At 35.0% G+C, this 23,598-nt stretch overlaps 1 protein-coding gene across 2 annotated transcripts in view; it reads left to right on the top strand.

Annotated features, from left to right (window-relative positions):
- FipoQ (F-box/LRR-repeat protein FipoQ) overlaps window positions 1-23,598 on the top strand; it is a 140,287-nt gene that overhangs the window by 66,210 nt on the left and 50,479 nt on the right. The window contains exons 1-2 of one of the 2 annotated variants that reach the window (XM_069834162.1): window positions 14,443-14,563; window positions 22,269-22,464. The exons of the other annotated variant lie outside the window; for it this stretch is intronic. Of the exons in view, the coding sequence (XP_069690263.1) occupies window positions 22,354-22,464 (111 nt within the window). The 5' untranslated portion in view covers window positions 14,443-14,563; window positions 22,269-22,353. Of the gene's footprint in view, window positions 1-14,442; window positions 14,564-22,268; window positions 22,465-23,598 lie in introns of those variants that run through there. 2 annotated transcript variants of the gene reach the window in all.

Below are 23,598 nucleotides of genomic sequence, written 5' to 3'. Positions count from 1 at the left end.
GACTACTGAAACAAACGAAATGCAGCAGAATTAACTGATTTGATTTTATGCGCGCTAAACTCTAGAATACAGGTGAGCAAACTGTTCAAGCATTAGGGACAATGCTGTGTTGAACCTCGAACAAAAGGAGAGGAGAAACAAGTGAAGATCAGTAATGAGCCTACAAGTATGTAATGTAGTCCAAATAAATTATGCGTGGACTAAAGACTTTTCTAGCTTAGTAGGTGTTGTAAAATACCAAGTTAAAATGAGTACAGTATCAGCAATGTGTTCGATAAGCAAATAAGGACCAGTGTTTCCCTAGATCAAAAAATGTTTACCTTCCCTTGCAAAAAAAAAAAAATGAAAGGGAAGAAATATTTCCCAGGAATAATTACTTCACAAACTTCTCTGTAGAGTTGGCCTTGATTTTCCACGTTATGATCGGTTTGTAACCACTTACCTACAGTATTACGTTTCTTTTGCCAAAGAGCATACCGGTAGTAAAAATAAAAAATAGGCTGTTATTTAGTGAAGCTGATCACACAGTTGTCTGCAATTGAAAAGGTATATATTAAATAAGTGCTGATAATATCAATTTCGCTTCTAGTAAGCTATAGAAAATTAAAATTACAGCATTAACTGTTTGTTCTAACAGTTTGATTTGATTTATGATAATGATGGCGGTGGTCAATATCATTTAAAAATTTTAATTGCAACAATGGACAATCATGTGATTTATCCGTTTATTCAACGCTGAGTTTCAGTTACGATCTGGATTCTCATGACATGATGTATGTCACATAGAATGAAGTTTAGTTTTTATTTTTCGTCCTGTTGGGCTGTTGGTGCACGGGCTCGGTTTTGGCAAGTGCGACATATTTGTTTTACATGTGAGTGTGATAAGCGAAAAAAGAGTCTAAATTTATGGATAAAACGAACAGCTTATTTCAGTTAACACGTTATAAATGAATTTGAATGTGAAATTTACATCATGCAGCAAGGCCAAGGAAGCTAAAAAAAAAAGTCCTCGTCTACAAGAATTTTGGAAATACTGCTGTAAGTCGGTGAGTTCAGTTTTTTTTAGCAATCTTAATGTATTTGTTTATAACATTTACTTTTCAAGACATGGTCGTCATACTCTGTGCGTTCTCTTAGACATTCCTGCAGTAGTGCGTGCTGTCTTATAGGCCTATCAGTTATTCAATTTGTGCGCGGGAGCAATGTCTTATTTAAGAAATCCCCAAAATAGTTGTATCACAAGACAAGTCTGTGCATACTGGCAGTAATTTATTTCCAATTCGACCACTGTTTAAGCGTCTTTCAGAATTTAAGTGTCGGGGAATTGACGATAATATATCTCAAAAATATGATGGTGCAGCAGTAATGTCTGGTAATGTAGAAGGACTGCATAAAATGGGGGAAAGGTATCCTGGAGGTGTTTTTTTCACTGCTATGCACACAGAGTGACACTCATAGTATGGTTAACAGATACTTGTAAAAGCATAGAAACTTCAAAAATATTATTCATTGTTCTTAAATCATTGTACGTGCATTTTTCAAAACCTTCTAAACATATGTTAGCTTATTCTAAAAAATGTGACAGAATCAATGAAAATAAAACCATTTGAAATCACTTCATTGAGTAGCCTACAACAAGGTAGATATCACAATTGTGAGTTGCTTATTAAACACTATGGTGTTGTAGTGGAAGCACTGATATTTGAAACTTATAATAATGAAGATAAAAACTTCACACAAGCTATTGAAATTTTGAAATCTGTATGTAGGGAGTTTCATTGTCAGTGTTTCTTCTTCAAGGAATCCTCTTTTAAATTCGCGTGTTAAGCAAACATATGCAAAGTGCTGAGGTCACAGTTGGAGGTGCTAGAAAATTGATAGAAGGTACTATAGAAACATTAGAAGAGAAAAGAACTGATAATGAATTTTTTAAAATCTGAAGGGATACCAGTACTGAAGTTTTCAGTTAACACATCATCTGCTTAGAAAATCCAAAAGCGTCCAAGAAAAGAAGACATCAAGAAAATGTGATGCTGAAAGGCAGTTTTGTACTCTCATCTGTTGGGAAGGCTGAGGAGAGTCAAAATAGTCAGAGTGATCAGGATTATTGGAAGGCAAATGCGTATTTCGAAGTTCTAGATGTTTTGGCTGGTAACCTAGATTAAGGTACAGGTTCAGTCCCTGAAACATGCTGTTGATGATCTAACTTAGATTTTGAGAAGGAAAATTCATTTCTTAGGAACAGTGTTTATTGTTTGAAAGTAGATGAAACTTTTCTCAATTTTCAAAAACTGTATTAGAAACAGAGCAGTCGAATTTAAATGCTCTGGATTCATCATTTGAACAAACTGGTAAAGAAAAACCTACACCCAAATTTGCGTAAAGTTCTAAGGGCTGCTGCTCCTATTCCCGAAGTTCTGGAACTTGTGAAAGGAATTTTTCTGCGGTGAGAAGAATCAAGATATGGCTTAAAACTTCAATAACTCAATGGAGATTTGATTTAATAATCTGGCCCTGCTTCAGATATAAAAATGGACTAGTACTTAAACACACCATCACAAGCAGGATTCGAAAAAAAAAAGTTTAAAAACAAAAACAAAGGACCTGACTATTTTGGTTTAAACCACCTTTTTTCGCATTGATATCACATGGTAGAAAAAAAAATCGAGTCTTACTTTTCATATTAATATACTGATACTGTGAAACATTATTTAATGTATGCTTATAAGAAAGCTTGACTGAAATTGAAAATAAGAATGTTAATGACCATGTTAAGCATTAGTCATACTCATAACGTCATAACTTACTATTACTTACAATATTAAATCTGATCAAGTAGTGATACAAAATTCAATATTATCACTTGTCTCGGAATTTGACATACTAAGCTCACTCATTCCTTACTAAAGAAATATGTATAGGGCCTATTTCCATTCTTCAATTTCTGTCCGACACATTCTACTAACCTTAACCTCTAAATACTAGATGGACACAAGAAGTGAACATCAATTACCTTCATTTTGCACTTTATGACCTCAATAAATCAAATCCAAAGAATCTACATAAAGATTATTATTTTTTTGTTCCTACAGAATACATCTATTATGGTAACAATTAATATTAGAGGAGAAAAATTTGCTCCGGCACCGGGGATCGAACCTGGGCCCTTGGTTCTATGTACCAAGTGCTCTCACCATTGAGCTACCCCGAAGTCCAATCCACAGCACCGGATCGAACCCCCCCCCCTCCTCCAGTGTTTTTTCCGGATTCGATCCCTGGCGCCAGAGCAAATTTTTCTCCTCTAATTAATTGTTACCATAACAGATGTATTCTAGGAACAAAAAAATAATAATCTTTACGTAGATTCTTCGAGCAACAGTGCATATTACTGTACAGATTACTGTGTAAATTACTGTGGAATCCTGGCCACCAAGTCACTCAACTGAGTGCGCTTCTTGTATAATGGCAGTTGACTTAATATAAAATGTTAACATACATGCCCAACTGGGAGTCAGGCGACAAAGGGAAAAAACAATGGAGGAGGGGGGTTCGATTCGGTGCTGTGGATTGGACTTCGGCATAGCTCAATGGTGAGTATGCTTGGTACATAGAACCAAGGACACGGGTTCGATCCCCGGTGCCAGAGCGAATTTTTCTCCTCTAATATTAATTAATTAAATCCAATGAAGATGAAGTTGAAGTCTCTTTTTCTTACTTGAAAGGTGCTCTGGTAATATTCCAGTAGAACCGAGACGTAGTTGTTGCATTAGCTGGAGAAATTGAGAGTATTCTACACTCAAAATGCAGCACTAGTAGCATATAGAGATACTTGTAAATCTAATGAATGTTTCTCTTCAGGTATGGTTTTCACAACAATAAATCCAATGAAGATGAAGTTGAAGTCTCTTTTTCTTGCTTCAAAGCACATTTATTAATTGCAGAATAGGTATAACTCTGAAAGCATAAGCAGTTGCTGTATATTTGATTATTGTTTGAAGGGCTGTTTTTGAGTCTGTAAATATGCAGAGCTGCCTATAATGAGAAGCTTTGCAGTAATGGAGAGCTGCATCAATAGCAAGTAACTCTGTGTCAAGGCTTGAAACAGAAGAACATGGGATGAAGTACTTTTCATGTGTTGAAGGGATATAGTATCCAGTTCCAGACTTGTCTTCTTCAGATAGTGTTCCATGAAATAGAGAATTAGGAAGTGTATAAAGAAAGCAAAAATTTAAAAGAAAAGAAAAAATAGTGCAATCAAGAAATGGATAAAGGAAACACCTAAAAAGAAAAGAATAATAAAGAAATCAAGAAATTCAGCAAGGAAGGAGAAATGAAAAAGAAAGAAAGAAGTAGTGCAATTAAGAAATGGAGAAAGGAAGGAAACACCGAAAAAAAAAAAGAATAAATAGAAAAATATTAAAAAATGGAGAAAGAAGGGAGAGCGGCAATGAACCTCGGCTTCTCTAAAAGCCATTTGTAAATAAGTAAGTAAGATAGATTCAGAAGCATTCAACTTTTCAGAACTGTCTATTCATCAGGGAAGGCAGGAAGAAGGAAACTTGTCATTGAACCTATTATAAAGCATATTGCTCCTGAGTATTCTCGCTATTTAATGGGGCAGCTTTACCAGCATGAAGTGTGTATACGTCAAGAATAAGGTAAAGCTTTCATGTGTAATACCTGCTTAAGGAATAGCTCCTGATATCAGATCTACTTATGCTATGGTGCAAAAACCAACAAATCTGGCACTTAGATTTGCTGAATTGTCTAACCACTGATCTTTCGTCACTGAAGAAACTCTTCCTAGAATAATGGTCTAACTTCTTCTTCGCCTTCTTCTTCTTCAGACTTATTGTAGGCTTAAAACCTGTTTCATATAGAATCCTTCCATCTTTTCCCAGGACTGCCAGGACTTCTCTTCCCTCTGGTAATGCATTCCTCTCTAGCTATACTATTGTGTCATCTGATATTGTAGATATAGGCCTATAATGTTCCATTTCATTCTTCGTTTTAGGACCCAGTCACCTATTGCTTGAATATTACATTTCTCTCTCATTGCACTACTTCTCACTCTGTAAGATCCGGTTTTCTTTGGTACTATTTTTCTAAGAACAGCTATTTCATTTTCTCTGGCTTGTTTTTACATTATTTGCACTGAGTTAACTTGAACAACTCTAAGAATTGCTCTGAGGCTTGCAGGAGCAGAAAAAGGCTTTAATTTAATACGAGTCTGTTGAATTTCCATCAAATTAACTTTACAGTGGAGCATGGTGACTGATAAAAAATAAGAGAATCAAACTTCTAAAAAAATATTATCTAAAAAGTGAACAGTTTTCCCAGTTTTACCCATTTAAGAACTTCCTCCTACATTATCCGATGGAACTATTCTAATCCCTAAATCAGGAATTCCATTTTTAGCAGAGAAATAATTACAAGTACTATAATGTAGCAGTTTGAATTTTAAAATGGCTTACCATAATTTCAGAATCCTATAAAAAAAATTTAGAGTATTTTCAGCTTTGATATTGAAAACATTGTTTGTCAATCCTTTAATGTTTTGCTGTGGAAAATTCTAGAAACACTTATTCTTTAGCTACAGAAATAATTGCTCTATTTTCATTATGATAGCTTGAGGAATAGTTATTTGTGAATGTGTAAACAGTAATTAGGCCTCTGATAAGCAATTTAGACACCTTAATTTTATTGTTAAAATTTTTTAAATATAAAGAAACAGTACAGTGTCGAATACTGTATATCAACAAAATGGTTTATATAATTGGCATTAGACATTTAACCAACGATTTTTGAAAAATGTTTTGACAGTTCATGGTGTTGTACATAATCACAGGACTGTTCTACCGGTAACTGATTTGTCTGGACTGTATGGGGCAACATGAAGTCGAGAATGTATTGGGATTAACAAAAAAAAAATTGGAGATCTAACGAAAGAATTAAAGGTGAGATACAGTAGACCAGTTTTGTAACTAACTGATTAAATGGCGATCTTACTCGTGTTAATTATGTAAGCATGCGTGGTTTACAGCTGTTTCGGTGCTACTTGACACCATCCTCAGAGCCTTCAGATTCAACAGGGATTATCAAGACAACTCTACAAGTTTTGTAACCGTAAGAAAGATAATGAATAGTTGTTATGATTTACACTGGGTATTGTTCAGTTGTGAATGGTTCTTATTTCAAGAATTTTAAAAATTATTTTTTAATTTATATTACAGTTTGATCAGGTAAATACTTAAAACATACCGGTATCCATAACTCAAAAAACTTTTTTAGTTTAAAATTGACATAACCTGACAAAATGTTTCTCTTCTTAGTTCATTCTTTGGTATCCTGTAGTTTCTTTTACCTTTTTCTTTGTTGGTATTCTTCCATTGTCTCCTTGTCTCCAACTTCTCCAACATTTTCCCTGTGACTCAAGGTTTCTCAATACTCATACTTTCTCTTTATTCTATTGTTACTTCTGATGTTACCTCATTCATTCATTCATTCATTTATTATCTTCCATAGATCTTACATGAGCAATGAAGCTTTAAGATGTGGAACAAGTTAAAATTTTACAATATTACAATTACATTTTTACAAATTTTTACCGGTATGTGTTTGCAGCTTTTATATGAGCCCAGTACTCATTAACATTTTCAGGTGTGAATTCTAATTTACTCTCTAAAATATGCCATTAGGAAAGTCCAGGAAAACAGACGATTTAGTATTGAACGAGTTACATCAGCTGCTTGTTTATGCAGATGACGTGAATATGTTGGTAGAAAATCTACAAATTATTAGGGAAAGTACGGGAATTTTACTTGAAGCAAGTAATGAATAGGTTTGAAAGTAAATCTCGAAAAAAACAAAGTACCGTATATGATTATCAGGGAACGGATTTATATGGACTAAAAATATATGAAATATGTAAATATATATGTAGTTATTTTTACCAAAATATGGAATTAAATATGGATTTTTACCAAAATATGGAATTAAATATGGACTTAAAATTATAAAAAAATGACTATGTACGTTAAATATTGGTACATTTTAATCAAACTAAACAAAAAATATAATGGACGTACCTTATCTTCCAATGTAGTTTCAACAAAACACAATTTTTATTGTCTGTTACCATAACAATAGGTTACAAACATTTCTTTCAAGTGCTGAAAAGTGAATCTTCTTCTATTGTCTCTGAGGATAGATTTATACTGACTAAAAGAGCGTTCGACGTCACAAGAAGTAACTGGTACATAATTCAATTTCACAATGTCTGCTGGGGATAAGTCCAAGTTAATCTTCACTGTTGATTCACCACTCATCACAGCAACAACCTTTTGTAGTTCTTCATATCCAGGGTTTTTTGAAAGTACAGTGTCCACCTTAGCTCTTACTGCATCTGCAACTTTACCTCTACCACGATTCAGTTGTTCCACTGTACTATTTATAATTTCAAAACTTTCAGATAGTGAAAGGTGCCTATTTTGGAGACTTTTGAGCGTTTTTATGATGCATGAAAATGTATGCTGAATGTGAGCTAAGTCATTCTTCACACTTATGTCACAGGTAACTGTTTTCGCAGTATCAATTGAGACTGCATCTTCAGAGTCCAATGCAAGGAGAACATTGTTAATAGAGTCTATATGTTCGGCATAATATTCAACTGCTTCTAGCCATGTACCCCATCTAGTTAAAATTGGCTTTGGTGGCAATGGAATTTCAGGGTACATTTCTTTCAACACGTTAACTCTACTGGGAGCTTTGAGAAATACTTTTTTCACTGATGAAATCAACAAATCTACTTTAGGGAAATTGTCTCTGACCACTTCTGCCACACGATGAAATGCATGCGCCACACAAGTAAAATGAGTCAATTTAGGATATACAACAGATAATGCTTGTCCAGCTTTGACCATATAAGGGGCAGCATCGCTAATAAAGAATAACACATTATCGTACATAATACCCTTTGGCCACAGGATACCCATAGCTTCGTTGAACAGTTTAACTATAGTTTTGTTATTGCACTTTTCTAGAACATCACAATGTAAAAGAATTCGTTCAGAATATTGTTCACTTAACAAACCGATAACTACATTACCAACAAGTCTACCTTCTTTGTCGGGAGTCTCATCAATGGAAACCCAAATTGAACTATCTTTAATTTCATCTCTTATCTTCTGTATTGTCTCATCGTAGATGGATGGAGCATACGTCTTCCTAAGTGTTGACTCATCCGGGATTGTATGTTGAGTATATTTTTCAAGGAATTCCCTGAAGACCTTATTCTTTAGTTTGTAGAGAGGAATATCAGCAGAGATGAGAGAACGGCACAGGTCGATGTTAAACTCAGATCTTACATTCGATGTTGTTGGTTGTGTTAAAAACAATTGTCTCTGCTTGGAATTTAGTTGTTTGTTGGCCTGATGTTTACTAGTTGTAATGTGTTGTTGCACCAGGAACTTTTGTGTAGATGATACTGCACACTGACACAAATTACAAAATAATATTTTATTGTCAGTTGATAAACCATCTTCTTTAAATTCAGAAATGTAACTTGTTAGTTTTGATTTTAAATTGACTGAATGACGTACTTTTGGCATATTTACCGTCTTTATAGTATGATTTACAAAACTGAACCTATGTGTACTCTGACTGGCATTTAACTGTTGAGCTGCACAACTGAAGTCTGTTAAAAATTTTAAATTAAATTAATACAGTTTTGTAACTTACTTTCCCATTGTTGATAGGACTGCTAATTTTCAAATAACTCTGATGTTAAAGGGATTACTGAACATGTGTTTAAATCTCTATTGTTGAAATGTATTTTTAAAAGTTAATGGAATTTTGTTTTGTTTTATTGTTAAACCTAATATAATATGGACTGTTTTATATGAAATATGGAAAATATATGGAAATTAACGAAAATATGTACTAAACTCTAAAATATGGAAAAATATGGAAAATAAAAGTAGGATTTTTCAACCCTACACATTGTGAAACATAAAGATAATGCAAAATATAAATTATATTAGCTTTATAAGTAAATATGTATTTACATATAAATCCTTTCCCTGATGATTATGTCTCGAGACTAGAACATAGTACGAAATGGAAATATAAACATTGGAAATTTATTCTTTGAAAAGGTGATAAAATTTAAGTAACAGTAACAAATATAAATGACACTCGAGAGGAAATTAAACGCAGAATAAATATGGGAAATGCCTGCTATTATTCGCTTGAGAAGCTGTTGTCATTCAGTCTTCTTTAAAAAAACTGACAGGAATTTCATATTCATTTCCAATTCAGCTTAACAATTTTTGTATCGAGTAAAACGTTAGTCACAACATAGTAGGAAGGCATTTCAAAGTAGACCTAAGGAAACTGATATATCTCAAGCTCAGCAGACGATACCTGACGTTTCTAACTCATATCATGAAAAATGAGTTAGATAGACACTTCAAAGACTTATCTGATAAACCTAAATGTATCAGAAGTGGTTTGTCGCAAGGCTATGCTTGGATCCACTTAATTATTTTCAAAAAATGAATCACAATAAATGTACAACACCTTCTTGTCTAACAGATGACCATCTTCTGTTAACTTTATCCTTAAGTACAAAAAAGTGGAATCCTAATTTAGAAAATGAGAAATGTAAGTGTTTTACAGTACTGAAGTTATTATTAATGAGTACCATACATAACTTTTTGTTAGTAAGTTTCATTTATATCTGTTTAATGTTATGTTGATATATTATCTGAAATGGTGCATACATGAACAAAAAAATAACTTTTAAAAACTGGTAACCAATATTTAATTATAAAACATATGAAATATATAATGTAGTAATGCCACTGTTGTCGCTTACTCCTATTGCGATGGCACATATTGGGTTGGCTTGAATTTTCGAGGATCCACTGTATCAACACTGTTACGTTCCCAACAGATAGTTTGCTGTATGACTTTTCAGGTGGAGCAACTATAAATAAACCAAAAAAAAAAAAAATTGAACTGTAAATTCTTCCGCAGAGGATTTCAGCAGTTTTGATTACAAGGCTCTGTGGGCAGCCTAGCTCTAGATGTTATTCAACATTTTCTATTTTTAATTTTATCTAAAGACCGTAATGGCGAATTTCTGCAGTCTATATTTTTTATACATCTTGATTATATAACTTTTAACACTGTATCACTTCGGAATATGTATGATAAGTCTTTCTTGTGTTAAATTTTAACGTACCTTGTTAACATGTTTCGACCTATTTTGGATCATCTTCAGTACTGGTTGTTGTTGGTGTTGGCGCCTCTTGTTTCCTGTGTGTGTGCGTTCGTAGTGTAGAGTCAAAGAGTGTATGTGTTTTGAAATTGAGTTGTGTGTTGAGAATATCGTTGGGGTGTGTTTTCGTGTGTCTGTATATTTCATATTGTTCTAGTGTGTTGAGTTTCTGGCTTTTTGGTTGAATGTGTTAACACAAGAAAGACTTATCATACATATTCCTATATTTTTTGTTACAGTCTCGTTAATTTACATAAGTACTTGTATATTAGTCTTGGCAAATTTAACCTAGTCTCTTGTACACTTACAGCTGTAGTTTTCTTTTAGATTTCTTCTCATTCACTGCAAATATTACATGTATTTTCTTCTTAATTAAATGAAGACAGTTATTTGAAGGTAATGGTAAAGTTTATTGAAATACTCAGATGCATTAGAATGCTTGCCTCCACGATTTGATAGACTAAAATTTATTTGCAATTTAAATCTCTCTACTTGATAATTCTGAACGAACGAGGAATGATTGGTGCTTTCTAGCAATACATTTTTCAATATTTTGTCGCAGGTGAATGTACTTGACATGCATTAATATGTGTTACGAAATCTACAGATAAGAGTACCCGTACTTAATCATTTACACAGATAAAATGGAAAATATAATTTTGATAACCTTTATCATATAAGATAAATCTGTGACTCTTCTAAAGTAAATAAATACTTTAAAAAGTCTTCTTCATCTTGTTTTTGTTATGAAGTTGTCGTAACTATTAATGAACAAATAAGTCCTTTTCTGTATATTACTGTCCTCATATACCTGATAATTATAATACATAATGCAGCCAACTCAAGCACTGATTGAGAACACACTTCCCATAACAAGGCTGAACGTAATGGATAATTCTACAATTAGGGGACAATTTCATGTCTCTGCTCTGTAAAACTGTTTATTGTGCTGGCAAAGAAATTTCAGCAGTTTCCCATAAAGAAAGCCTACACCCCTTCAGTTTCCCCTAAGTTGTCTTGGAAAAATTACTGAAAAATAGGAAGGAAAAATATTATATACGGTATGCAATTTGTCATTTAGCATGAATGTCCCACATATGGCCTGTTTGAATATTAAATTATATATTTTCCCAAATGTCATATTATTTTTCTGAAGTAAACGTATTTTTACTTCAATGTAAGTATAATAATTTATTAATATTTGTCGTAAAAGTAATTTTTCCATCAATAAAAGAGCAATGAGGAACTATTAATCTTTGTCCCCCAAGTTCTGTGTCATTATCATGCATGAATTTAATTTGACTATAGGAAGGAAAGGAATTATTTTTTCTTTGGTTTAATAGTATGTGTGGTAGCACTGATCCAAGCTATAGTGAGTGGCAGTGTGTTGTGGAAGTTAGATCGAAAAACTTTCTGATGGCAGTGTAAGTAGATATGCATTCCTGCGACACGTTTGTTACAAATTTTTACCAGTAGAGAAATAAAATTATGAAGTTATTCGACGCAGCGTTTCAGCTATTCACAAAACATTTTTAACCTATCTACTACAGTAGACAGTAGTTGATGGTCCTAAGTGTGTATAAAATAGATAGGGAAACGTTTTCTGGCTTGGTCTACCGAGGAAACCAATTGCAGTACACAGATGAAATCAACCTGGAACCAACTCGGGTATAGCTCTGTATCGAACTGGGAACCGATTCACAGATTTGGGAACCAATTCCAGTACACCCCTTTTTCTAACTTCAAAAGTAATCTTTTACGAAACTGAAAATGTCCTCTAATCATAGAATCACCTTAATAGCATATTTTTTCCATGCAAAATTAATATTTATTTCAGCTTTATAAGTAAACACACGACTGCTGATCCCACAGTAAAATGAATAATAAATTAATTGCAGGGGATAATCTTTCTTTCTGCGTTTCACAAAGTTATGAGGGTAATGAAATACACTTTCCATAACAGTACTTCTTAATCACGGCACAGTCATCGCCATATCGAAAAGAGCAAGGAACTGGATTGTGATCCGAGGCTTCGCTCTGGCGTGGGTTCTGCTGATCACATTCACCAAACTATAAAGCAAATATCAGGCAATCACATGGCGAATCCTCGATCTCATCTTGCCAAAATACCTTCTCGCTATCACAATTCTACAGTCATTGAATAATCTCGTGTCATTAAAAGATGATTAAAAAATTATCCATGGCATGATCTTTATTCTGTTCCTCATTTGGACGACTTTCTGCACAATGAAACCGAACCACATAATATTGTTTACCTACTGACTATGAAAAATGGTTTGGAAATTAACTGAATTCTTATCAGTTGTAGCCTTGTTTATGTCTGCATAATTTTTCATATGATAGAAGGCTGGATGAATATTCTACACATTATGATAGTCTTCTCTAATTTCTTCTTCTATGCAGGACTCGAAATTGATATTTTCACGAGCTCTTTACTTACTTCAAGTAAAATTCCCGTGTTTTCTCTAATAGTTTGTGGATTTTCTCCTAACATATTCACGTCATCCGCATAAACAAGGAACTGATGTAACCCGGACTTTCCTAATGGCATATTCTAGAGCAAAGTTAAAAAGTAAAGATGATAGTGCATCTCCTTGTTTTAGCCCTCAGTGAATTGGAAAAGCATCTGATATAAACTGGCCTATATGGACTCTGCTGTACGTTTCATTGAGACGAATATAAAAGAAGTTGAGTGCACAAAATTCTTGGGAGTGTGGATTGACTCGAATTTGTCCTGGACTCAACACGTAAGCTTTCTCTCTGGAAAACTGTGCAAATTATGTTATGTTTTTAGAATTCTTACGAAAAGCATATCTCTTCCAACTTTGAAAGTAGTCTACTATGCCCATGTACATTCCATTCTTTCATATGGTGTAATGCTTTGGGGCATGTCCTCTGAAGCTATAAAAATATTTAAACTTCAAAAGAAAATAATAAAACAAGTTCCTATATGCACTCCATGCAAAGAAATTTTTCAAGAATTAAATATTTTACCACTCCCCTGCATCTACATCCTAGAAACTGTTTGCTTTATACATAAGAATCTTAACTATTTTAAAAGGAACTCTGAAACTCATAACTATAACACTAGAACTGCCAACAACTTGCATATAAATTGTCATACTATTACCAAAAGTCTCAACAGTACTTCTCATACAGGTATGTATCTTATTATATAACAACATACCTGGGGATATTAAACATTTAAATTATGAAGGTTTCAAAACCAGGGTAAAAACTATTCTGCTCCAGTCCATGCCGTTCAAAATCACTGATTTCTTACATTAAAGCTATAAAGCAAAATACCTACCTTCATTACTGTTGCACATAAATTTTTCTCCAAACAATATTAATAATAATGTAGCGCTGTTTTGTTTTTACTTATTCTTTGGAAAACTTAAGAGTGTTAAAATTAAATTCATACTAGAAATCAATTAAATTCATACTAGAAATCTTATTTTGTGTGTGTGTATTTTGCGTTTGTATTTTGTGTTTGTATCTAATGACGAACCTATAATCTGTAATAGATTGTACAGGGAATGAATAAATACAATACAATACACATATTAATTAATTGAACTAGTTTCTTGGGAATACCAAATTCAATAAGAATATTAGGCGTATATAAAACTTCTCTCTTAACCGAGTCATATGTCTTTTTGAAATCTATGAATAACTGATATATTGTACCCTTATACTCCCATTTTTTCTCCAACAACCGTAATGCTACCTCCAAATTTTAACATGAAAAAGAAATGGCCGGCAAATTTTCCTAGGAATCCTCTACTTGGACTGTGGTTTTTTTTTTTTTTTTTCAATTCCAGGAAATGTACAGCGTGTGACCTCCAATTTCGACAGCCACGCTAAGAATTTTTTCGCCCTCAACAGGGTTTCAACCCGCGAATCTCGAATCCAATGCAAGCATGGTAACCACTAGACAGTAAGCATAGATATCTGTGAATTTACACCGCGGAGAAATAAAAATAAATACAGTAAGTGTACAGATAAATAGATATGTGGATAAATATTCCACCATAAATGTCAGAATGCCTAGGTGAAAGGCCGTCTTCTAACTAATTCGGAGGGGAGGAGACGCTGGGCGTGGGCGCGGATTCCAGCGTCGGGTTATTCTTGGCCGTCTGGACCGCAGAACGTGACGTGGATCTGGTTGGAGCGGCCGCCAAATTGTGTGACAGCCAAGTGCAGTGTTCAGTGTGACATGTGACCCGAACTCCGCTTTATTGGCTCCATTTCAACAAGGTAATGCATCCGTAACTAGGTAAAAACGCGAACAGGTATATCCAGAAAAAAAAACACGCGATTTTCTGTATATAAATGAGTCTAAGTCAGTTGATGGTTTCACAAAATAAGACTAGGGTTCGATTCCAGACAGTTCATATAGTATTTTGTAGTTGACACGTGAGCTAAGAAGCTAAGGAGTGGGTTTTCTGAATATATTTTAGTTTCCCCTGCCACACATTACCTCGTTGATCTGATACGCAAACCTAGTTGTCAGCTGGGATTCGATTTTAGAAAAATTCTGCTAGGAATTTGTGGAGTAACTTATAATACTACCACTATATGCAGAAAAAAACACGCGATTTTGTGTATATAAATGAGTCTAAGTCAGTTGATGGTTTCACAAAATAAGACTAGGGTTCGATTCCAGACAGGTCATATAGCATTTTGTAGTTGACATGTGAGCTAAGAAGCTAAGAAGTGGGTTTTCTGAATATGCTTTAGTTTCCCCTGTCACACATTACACCGTTGATCTGTTACGCAAACTTAGTTGTCAGCTGGGATTCGATTTCAGAAAAATTCTGCTAGGGATTTGTGGAGTAACGTATAATACTACCACAATCTAGTATATACAGTCACGAAGCTCAATACGTAGTAAATATGCATCCATAGATAGTTGCTAACCACTAGGATCGCTAATATCGCCTCATTACTGACAATGCGAAATAGTACCGGCACCGTCTATTGTTCCTAGCACCCTCACAACTCAATCTTCTCTGGGCTGAATTTCCTACAAGTACTTCGATTTTCCCTACCATTCCTATTCCATATTGCTCCATTATTGCCGTATTATCCCTTTATTGTCTGTGAGTAATGTCTGCAGTTGAAGGGGCACAGTAAGTATGAGTATTATGGCAAATTAAAATTTTGACTAAATTATTTATCGTATAACTAAAGAAAAAAGTGAGAGGGAGCCAGAGAGAGGATTCATGTGCAGCAATACGTCGAAGAGGGGGAGTTTTCACTATGATAGCTACAATATTGCTGTTGTAAATCCATTTAATGATTTCATTTGTAATTAATATATTCAAAATTATTTTGACATATACACAGTAATAAATTGTATTTCCAATGTGTTTCTATCTTAATATCTCTTTAACGTAAGTAACTGATTAGATAAGAAGCCCCTTGAGTAGGCCTATCAGAGATCTGTTATGCTTACTGGGAACACCGGTTATTCCCTCAAGGATCTCTGATGATAATACAACACAGCTGAATTGCGCAACAATAACAGGGAAAATTTAACTGCCCCGAAAAAAACTTCCTACAGTAGCAACTTATTTACTTACAAATGGCTTTTAAGGAACCCGGAGGTTCATTGCCGCCCTCACATAAGTCCACCATCGGTTCCTATCCTTAGCAAAATTAATCTAGTCTCTACCATAATATCCTATCTCCCTCAAATCTATTTTAATATTATTCTCCCCTGGCTTTCCCCATGTTTTTTCCCCAACTAACACATTATATGCATTCCTAAATTTACCTATACGTGCTACATGCTCTGTCCATCTCAGACGTCTGAATTTAATGTTCCTAATTATGTTAAGTGAAGAATGCAATGCTTGCAGTTCTCCATTCTCCTGTGACTTCATCCCTCTTAGCCCCAAATATTTTCCTAAGCACCTTATTCTCGAACATCCTTAAGCTCTGTCCCTCTCTCACAGTGAGAATCCAAGTTTGACAACTATACAGAATAACCGGTAATATAATTGTTTTATAAATTCTAACTTCAGATTTTTTGAGAGCAGACTGGATGATAAAAGCTTCTTAACCGAATAATAACAGGCATTTCCCATATTATTTTATTCGGCGTTTAATTTCCTCTCGAGTGTTATTTGCAACATCTTTGTTTATTATAAATTTCACTTGGACTCGATGGAATTTTAATCCTAGTCTCTTGCGTGAAAAGCCATTGCATGTAATAACAATCGTAATAAAACAGTTGTATTAATAATTATAGTCTGTTATACCTAGAATTTCTCTAGCCAGTTTTTTTCTTTTATTTTCTATAGAAACCAATAAATTTGTCCTGTGATAAATTTGGAGGTAAATCTTATTCGTCTGTAGCTTTTTTTTAAAAATAAATATACCATTTATTTTTACGGATGCATTACTTAACTAAAGAGCTTCGTTCATATTAAATATAACTTCTAATAACATAACATAAACTCAAAGATTGCGCCCATGTTATCTGTAAAACCTTACACAATTCATGACGTGAACTAAAATTTGAAAATATTATAGCCTAGGTACCTTTTTTCATAAGGATAATTGAGGTTTATATGATGGAAAGAAAAAATCATCTAAAGATTCTAATTCTGAAAGAAAAATGTCCGGGAAACGTAACAGGAAATCTTTTGTCAATACACATATTTATAAACTATTTTTTTTAATATTACAAAACATTGCATAGGCAGTTACTTCTTTAATTTATTTCTTTGTAAATTATGCATTTTCATAATTGTTCCTAGATTTTCGTCCCCTTGCTAGAATATGCCCTATTTTGTTTATTTCTTTTGTCCTGATAACATGATTGTTCTTCCACGCAGCATCAAAACAACTACTAAAAATATCTGGTAGACCATGGACTGTAGGTTTTTATTAATCATTTTTTTATTTATGATATCTAGAACATTCGAAAAGTCTTGATTTATATTCGATATCTTGGTATGTATTTGACATACAGTGACTCACATTAATTTTTTGGACACTGCAAATTTTTTAACATAAACTATTTGGCTTTACAAAACAGAGCTCCAGTATTATGAAATATGGTGGCCTGCTCAAGAAAAAACAGTATCAATTGGTAGTGTCTTCACGTGATTGCCAATTTTGTTATAAATCAATTGATTTGCGTTCCTTCAATATTTGGACACTCGTACACCAACAGAAGGAAATCACGACCACGCCAGTTATATCTATCTACAGAGGATTACCTCTGTAGTTGTAGCAGTGCTGCACTTTTAATTGGGCGGAAGAAAGCAGTAGTAGACATTTGGATTTTGAACTGCCAAGTACAAACTCTGAACTAAAGCAATTGACTATTTTTTATCTCGCCAATGTTGTTTTCACCTCTATACTTGTATTCTTGAAATATGGGACATGACAGGAGGATTCGATCGGAAAAACAACTGAATGTCACATAGTGTGGTAGGCCTGTTGCTATGGTAACAACAGTTGAGTTGCCAAACTTACAGTTCCCACGTGGCGAGTGCTTAATAGCTCTCTTGGCGACATTTATTGTGAACACAATGTTAGCATTGGTACGTTTCGTCTTTGATTCTCTGTCGATTTTTGTATTGTTTTCTTACCTTCGCGTCAATTGTCAATGAATGTTTTAACGTCAGCCATCTTAACGACAATTGCTAGCTTCCATCAGCTGGCAGTGTGGTAGTCCATATTGGCAACATGGCACTGTAGTTATAAGCCGGCCCTTAACTCTCATGTCCTGTCTTAAAAAAAAAAAAGTATAGAGACATGTCTAAATTGCTTGATATAGGCTAAGCAAAATCACGGATTTAACATTGTACAAAGATATGTGACGGGAGATATGATTGAATCTGTAGCTCTACAGCAGTAGTGTCAGAGTTGTAAGCTCCAATACCGGTTGTGGAGCTAGATCGGAGCTTGAACTTGCTTATGTCTGTGGAAACACCGGAGCACGCAACCAGTCTAGTGGAGCGCTCCGCTCCGTTTAGTCCCTGTCTGACATCGCTGCTCTGCAGCAAAGAGGCTAGCTAGAAAAGTTGAGCAAAAAAAAAATCAAGAATGTGTGTTCCAAGACAGGTTGCTGAGCTTCAATTAGAGACAGGTAAAGATCTTACATTCTGAAATTATTCGCCAAATATTGAAAAAAAAAAAAAAAAGGCATAATGGTAGAATATGTAGGAAAAACTCTTCATTAGTAAAATGAATAAGCTTGAGGGCCTTGAGTTTGTTAAAGCCCAGATTTACAAGACAGAAAGTAGTTGGAAAGACGTTTTATTCACATACTACATGAATCTATTTGTAAATTCAATCTTAACGAGTCAAATGACAAGTAATGATTTGGCATAAGGCAAATACAGAGTTTGAAATTTAGAACATTCAGGACACTGTCAAATATGGAGGGGAAAATGTAATGGTTTGGGGATGTGTAGCTGCATCGGGCATCGGAGAGTTCGTATTTATTGTGAAATAATGACAAAGGAAGTATATCTAAATCAGATATGGCGACTATGTTCCCGCACGGGTACTGTTTACACCATAGACAAGGTACCTTTACACTACTGGGTGTTCATTTCAAAGTGTGTCATGACGTCACTGTTGTGAGTCAGCGATTTGAAGCCAGTTACAGCTTATATGTCAGAGAAGCTGCCTATTAATCAAGGCGTTCAATCTGAACTTGAGAACGTGTACGGTATAACTTGAATGTCGTAGCAACAGATGGCGGTCTGTAAAGTCTGTGTGCTACCATAACCTCTTTCGAACTGTGTTTTGCGCGGGCAAGTCGTACGCAGGGTATTTGTTATCATCGATTGCGTACGGCAACATTCCACAACACAAATCAAAATGCTATCCATGTTGACCGTCCAAGTTAATGTCAACAAATACGTAAGTAATCGTCTTAACCCTCTCCCCATATCCCGACAGTAAGAAAAAAAACTCACTTCAGTACGTGTTTCCAAACAGTTCACATTCTTGCCACTACTGGCGTTACCGTACGTATCGGTAAGTAATCTTCAGAATGAACGCCGTACTTGCTAGGCAACTTCTCTCGCATTTAGGTAATACGCCTTTGCGGAAGTGTAGGAAGATTGAATTCTCTAGGCTCATCGGATAGCCACATGACGACATACAGCGAGCCATGACACATTTTGAACTGAACACCCAGTAGTGTCCTACCATGTTCGAACATGAGAGAGGCAACCAAGACATTACAGACCTCGTTTTATTTCTTATGAAAAACTAATAGATCTATGTTGAAATTCTTAAGCGGTTAAAGCATGAAGGGATAGGAAAGGAGAGCGAATATTTTTTATAATAAGGTGGAACAAACACGACAGGCCTACTTCTGCAGAACGAATATCGGCGAATATCGAACTTTGCCGTACTCGACAAACTTGGACCGAACATAGCGCTGCAATGCACGACGCTAGTATACACTACCCCTTCATTTCTCCCTCCACTATTCTACCTGTCTGCGTGTGCTTACAGCTGTTATTTGTCTACGGCTTACAGTAAGCAGACGTTGAACTCGGTACCATAGCGTTCTAATCAGGGATGTGTAAAGAGATGGAATATGGCGAATAAATTGTAGGTTTCGTTTTAAACTTCAAGAAACATGGGAATAAGACTATTTTGTTAATATGAATAAAGGTCAAATTCAATGCCTCAACTCTTCAGTTCAGATTTACTGTACATAAAACATTATAATACCAGACGGCACTTCTATCTTGAACATAAGAAGGATTTTTCTGTCGCTATGGGTGGCGCAGTCGGTAGAGTGCTGGCCTTCTGTGCCCGAGGTTGCGGGTTCGATCCCAGCGCAGGTCGATGGCATTTAAGTGTCAGTAGATTTACTGGCATGTAAAAGAACTCTGCAGGGCAAAATTCCGGCACACCAGAGACGCTGGTATGTAGTATTATATTTTGTGCGAGATCGTGCGTATTTGCTTGGTTTCCGCACAAAACCAATCCACGGAAAGTCTAAAATTCCACATTCAGTATTCCCAACCTAACACACATAACAATTTCCCTCTTCTTACCGCTTAAGTGACATATTGATTTTACTGCTTTAGGCTTTTAACATATTATTTTTAGAGACGTTCAATATAGTAATAATTATAAAATGGAAACTTACCAGTGCAATTTCACCTAAATTGCACTGTTAATTATTGTTTTTAAATATTTGCAAAAATTAAGTAAACTCTACAACTCCACTAAAGTTACTGCATTCGTGATGCAAGTAACATTAAGGAAGCCGTGAAAAAATCAACAAGATTCCAACTCATCATAGACTGGGGGGAAAAAAAGACAGACGTATATCACGGCCTGCTGGAGTATAGTAAACACAGAAAACATTTTAAAGCAACAATGTTGAAGATAGATACTTTTGTTTTGCAAATTTGCCGTCATTGAACAGAAACCAAGATGGAGATTTCATTGCAACTAATTATAAATTCCTCTTTCAGGTATGTAATAAACGATCTTCGTACAAAATAATGTACAATACACGAGCGGTATTTTTTTTTTTTTTTTTTCAATTCTCGGAAATTAAAAAAGCTCAACTACGTTTCGCTTTTTCAAACTTTTCCTCGAACATGAAAACTTCAACATACCGCTCTTGTAACGCATATTACTGTTATTGCATTTTATAACATTAGTAGTTGCGAGCGACGTTAAATAAAACAATTTAATTTTCAGAACGATTTTGGCAAACATAAACTTACGGATAAGAGTTTAAAATATGATTGTTAAAAATAGTTTATATTAGTAAAATAGTTATTACATGCGATAAAGCAATGTGTTATTTTAATGTAATTTGTTGTGCAGGTTGAAATTGTGAGAAAGTTTTCAAGAATCTACAAGGATAATTTGTAGGCCTAAATGGAAAAGCCAATTCGTAATCACTACTAGTTGAAAATGCAGTCCGATCAATTTATCACATTTCAAACACATACTGTAGGCCTTCAAAGAACAATACCTTTTTTTCAAATATCAGGTAAAACCAGCAAGGAATTGTATGAATTATTACCTAAAATGATTTCTTTTAACATACGTAATTTCGCAATTAAGATGTTGGCAATCTTTGAATCCATGTATGTCTGCGAACATTTTTTATTCTAAAATTATCCCGATAAAAAATATTGCTCGTACACGTCTAACAACCTACCATCTCGTAACTTCTTTACGTTTATGTTGTAATAGTATTCATCCTAATATAGACAGACTCGTCCTGACTAACAGTATAGGCGATCTAGAGCTTATAAGTGATTATTTATAAAAAAAATGTACAGAATGAAGTGCATTGTAATGTAAATAGGGCCGCGGTTAAAGCAGATAAAAAATGTGGGATAAAATTTCCTCCGGCAGCCTATATGACAGCATGCCCTAAACGTTTGGAGGAAGTTATTTATCGTAAAAGTTATGCAATAAATTAATTACTGTTGTATTTTAAAAAGAAGCATCCATTTTTGTTTACAATGTTTAATTCTGTCCGAATATTGAAGTGACTATATAAAAGCATTGCACTGTAGGAATAACATAGGCCTTCTATAGGTCTGTATATTTTGTGTTCAGGTTTACAGATGAAAATATAGGAGAATATCATTTTTGAAACAATATTAGTTTGCAAAGCATCATTTTTGTAAGAACATTTTATATAAATACAGCATTCATTTGATGAATTACAAAGTGTCCGAATATTAATGGGCGTCGCTATATTTTCAGACGAATAGGCCTGCTCTTGTCACGCGAGGGCATCCGAGACCATGCAAAATATCACATTGGCAAAAGATAAATAGGCTATCCGTGCGTTCGATGAGATTCGAACCCACACCCGTCAACATTGCCCCTTAGCTGTTGGGGTCGGAAAATGTCATAACTTACATATTTTAGAAACAGATTTACAAAATTATGTTTATGTTATGTTATGAACCTGATGGTGTTTGGTTGGTGTTCGTAGACAAATGAATCTTATTACGCACAGAGCGTAGCTTGAAGGTTCTCCAGCTCCCACCCCACTGTAGCGGATTTAAAAATAGGTCAGAATGGATCGGCGGATGTCGAACTGGAACCAGCTGACGGTGGAGGCGGCCATTTTGCAGAGCACGCAGGGGCCTTGGCGAGGTCCCAGTCGACGTATCAAACGGGCCACAGTGGTGGGTAAAAAGGATACATTGCCTGCTGACCACTCAAGCACACGAAGACGCATGGGTGTTGTGCATACACTCAGTCGTTCTTTTCCTTCTAGTTTCTTCTTTTTAACCTTCTCATAATTGTCGTTCACGTCTTTGTCGTTCTATTTTTTTCATACAGTATTTGCTATTCTTTCTGTTTTACTTAATCTTTTTTGTCCTTCGCTTAGGCCTACGTTTCTTGTCTTTGTTTCCGTTCTCCGGCTCGATTTTCTTTATTTTATTGGTCCCCGTTACGTTTCTGTTGTGTTTCTCTTCGCACTAATTCTTGTTTTACTTCCTGTTCTCGTTCCTGTTTACCTTCTCTTGTCCAATTGTCTTTATTTTCTTGCCCCCAGTCACGGTTCTTTTATACTTCACGTATTCGTGTTTCACTTCTTGTGCTTGTTTCGTTCTGCTCAATTTTTTTTCTTACTTCCTGCCATCTTTCTGCTGTCGTTTTCTTCATACTTATTCTTGTTCTACTGCTTGTTCTTGTTCCTATTTCCCTTCTCTCAATTTCCTTTAAGTTCTTGCTCACCATCACGTTTCTGCTGTAATTCTCTTTGTACTTACTCTTTCTCTTCTCATTCTATGCTAGTTGTTTTGAAAGATGGGACATGACAGTTAAGCGGCCGAGCTTGGAACTACAGTGCCATGTTACCAATATGGACTACCACACTGCCAGCTGATGGAAGCTAGCAATTGTCGTTAAGATGGCTGACGTTAAAACATTCATTGACAATTGACGCGAAGGTAAGAAAACAATACAAAAATCGACAGAGAATCAAAGACGAAACGTACCAATGTTAACATTTTGTGCACAATAAATGTTGCCAAGAGAGCTATTAAGCACTCGCCACGTGCGAACTATAAGTTTGGCAACTCAACTGTTGTTACCATAGCAACAGGTCTACCGCGCTATGTGACATTCAGTTGTTTTTCCGATCGCAACGCTCCTGTCTTGTTCCATCTTTCAAAAAAACAAGTATAGTGATTCTTGTTGCGGTTCTTTTTCCTCATGATCAGGCAGAGAAACTCGGTACCCGACGAAACAGGTTTTGCTATTCCTTTACTATAGGTACGGGTTTGTTTACTTGCACGTGAGCAGAGTTATAG

This window comes from Periplaneta americana, chromosome 1 (genome assembly GCF_040183065.1).
Source record: "Periplaneta americana isolate PAMFEO1 chromosome 1, P.americana_PAMFEO1_priV1, whole genome shotgun sequence".
In the NCBI taxonomy this organism is placed as follows: Eukaryota; Metazoa; Arthropoda; class Insecta; order Blattodea; family Blattidae; genus Periplaneta; species Periplaneta americana.
Note: the sequence above shows the minus strand (reverse complement) of the source record. Positions and strands in the feature narration are given on the sequence as shown.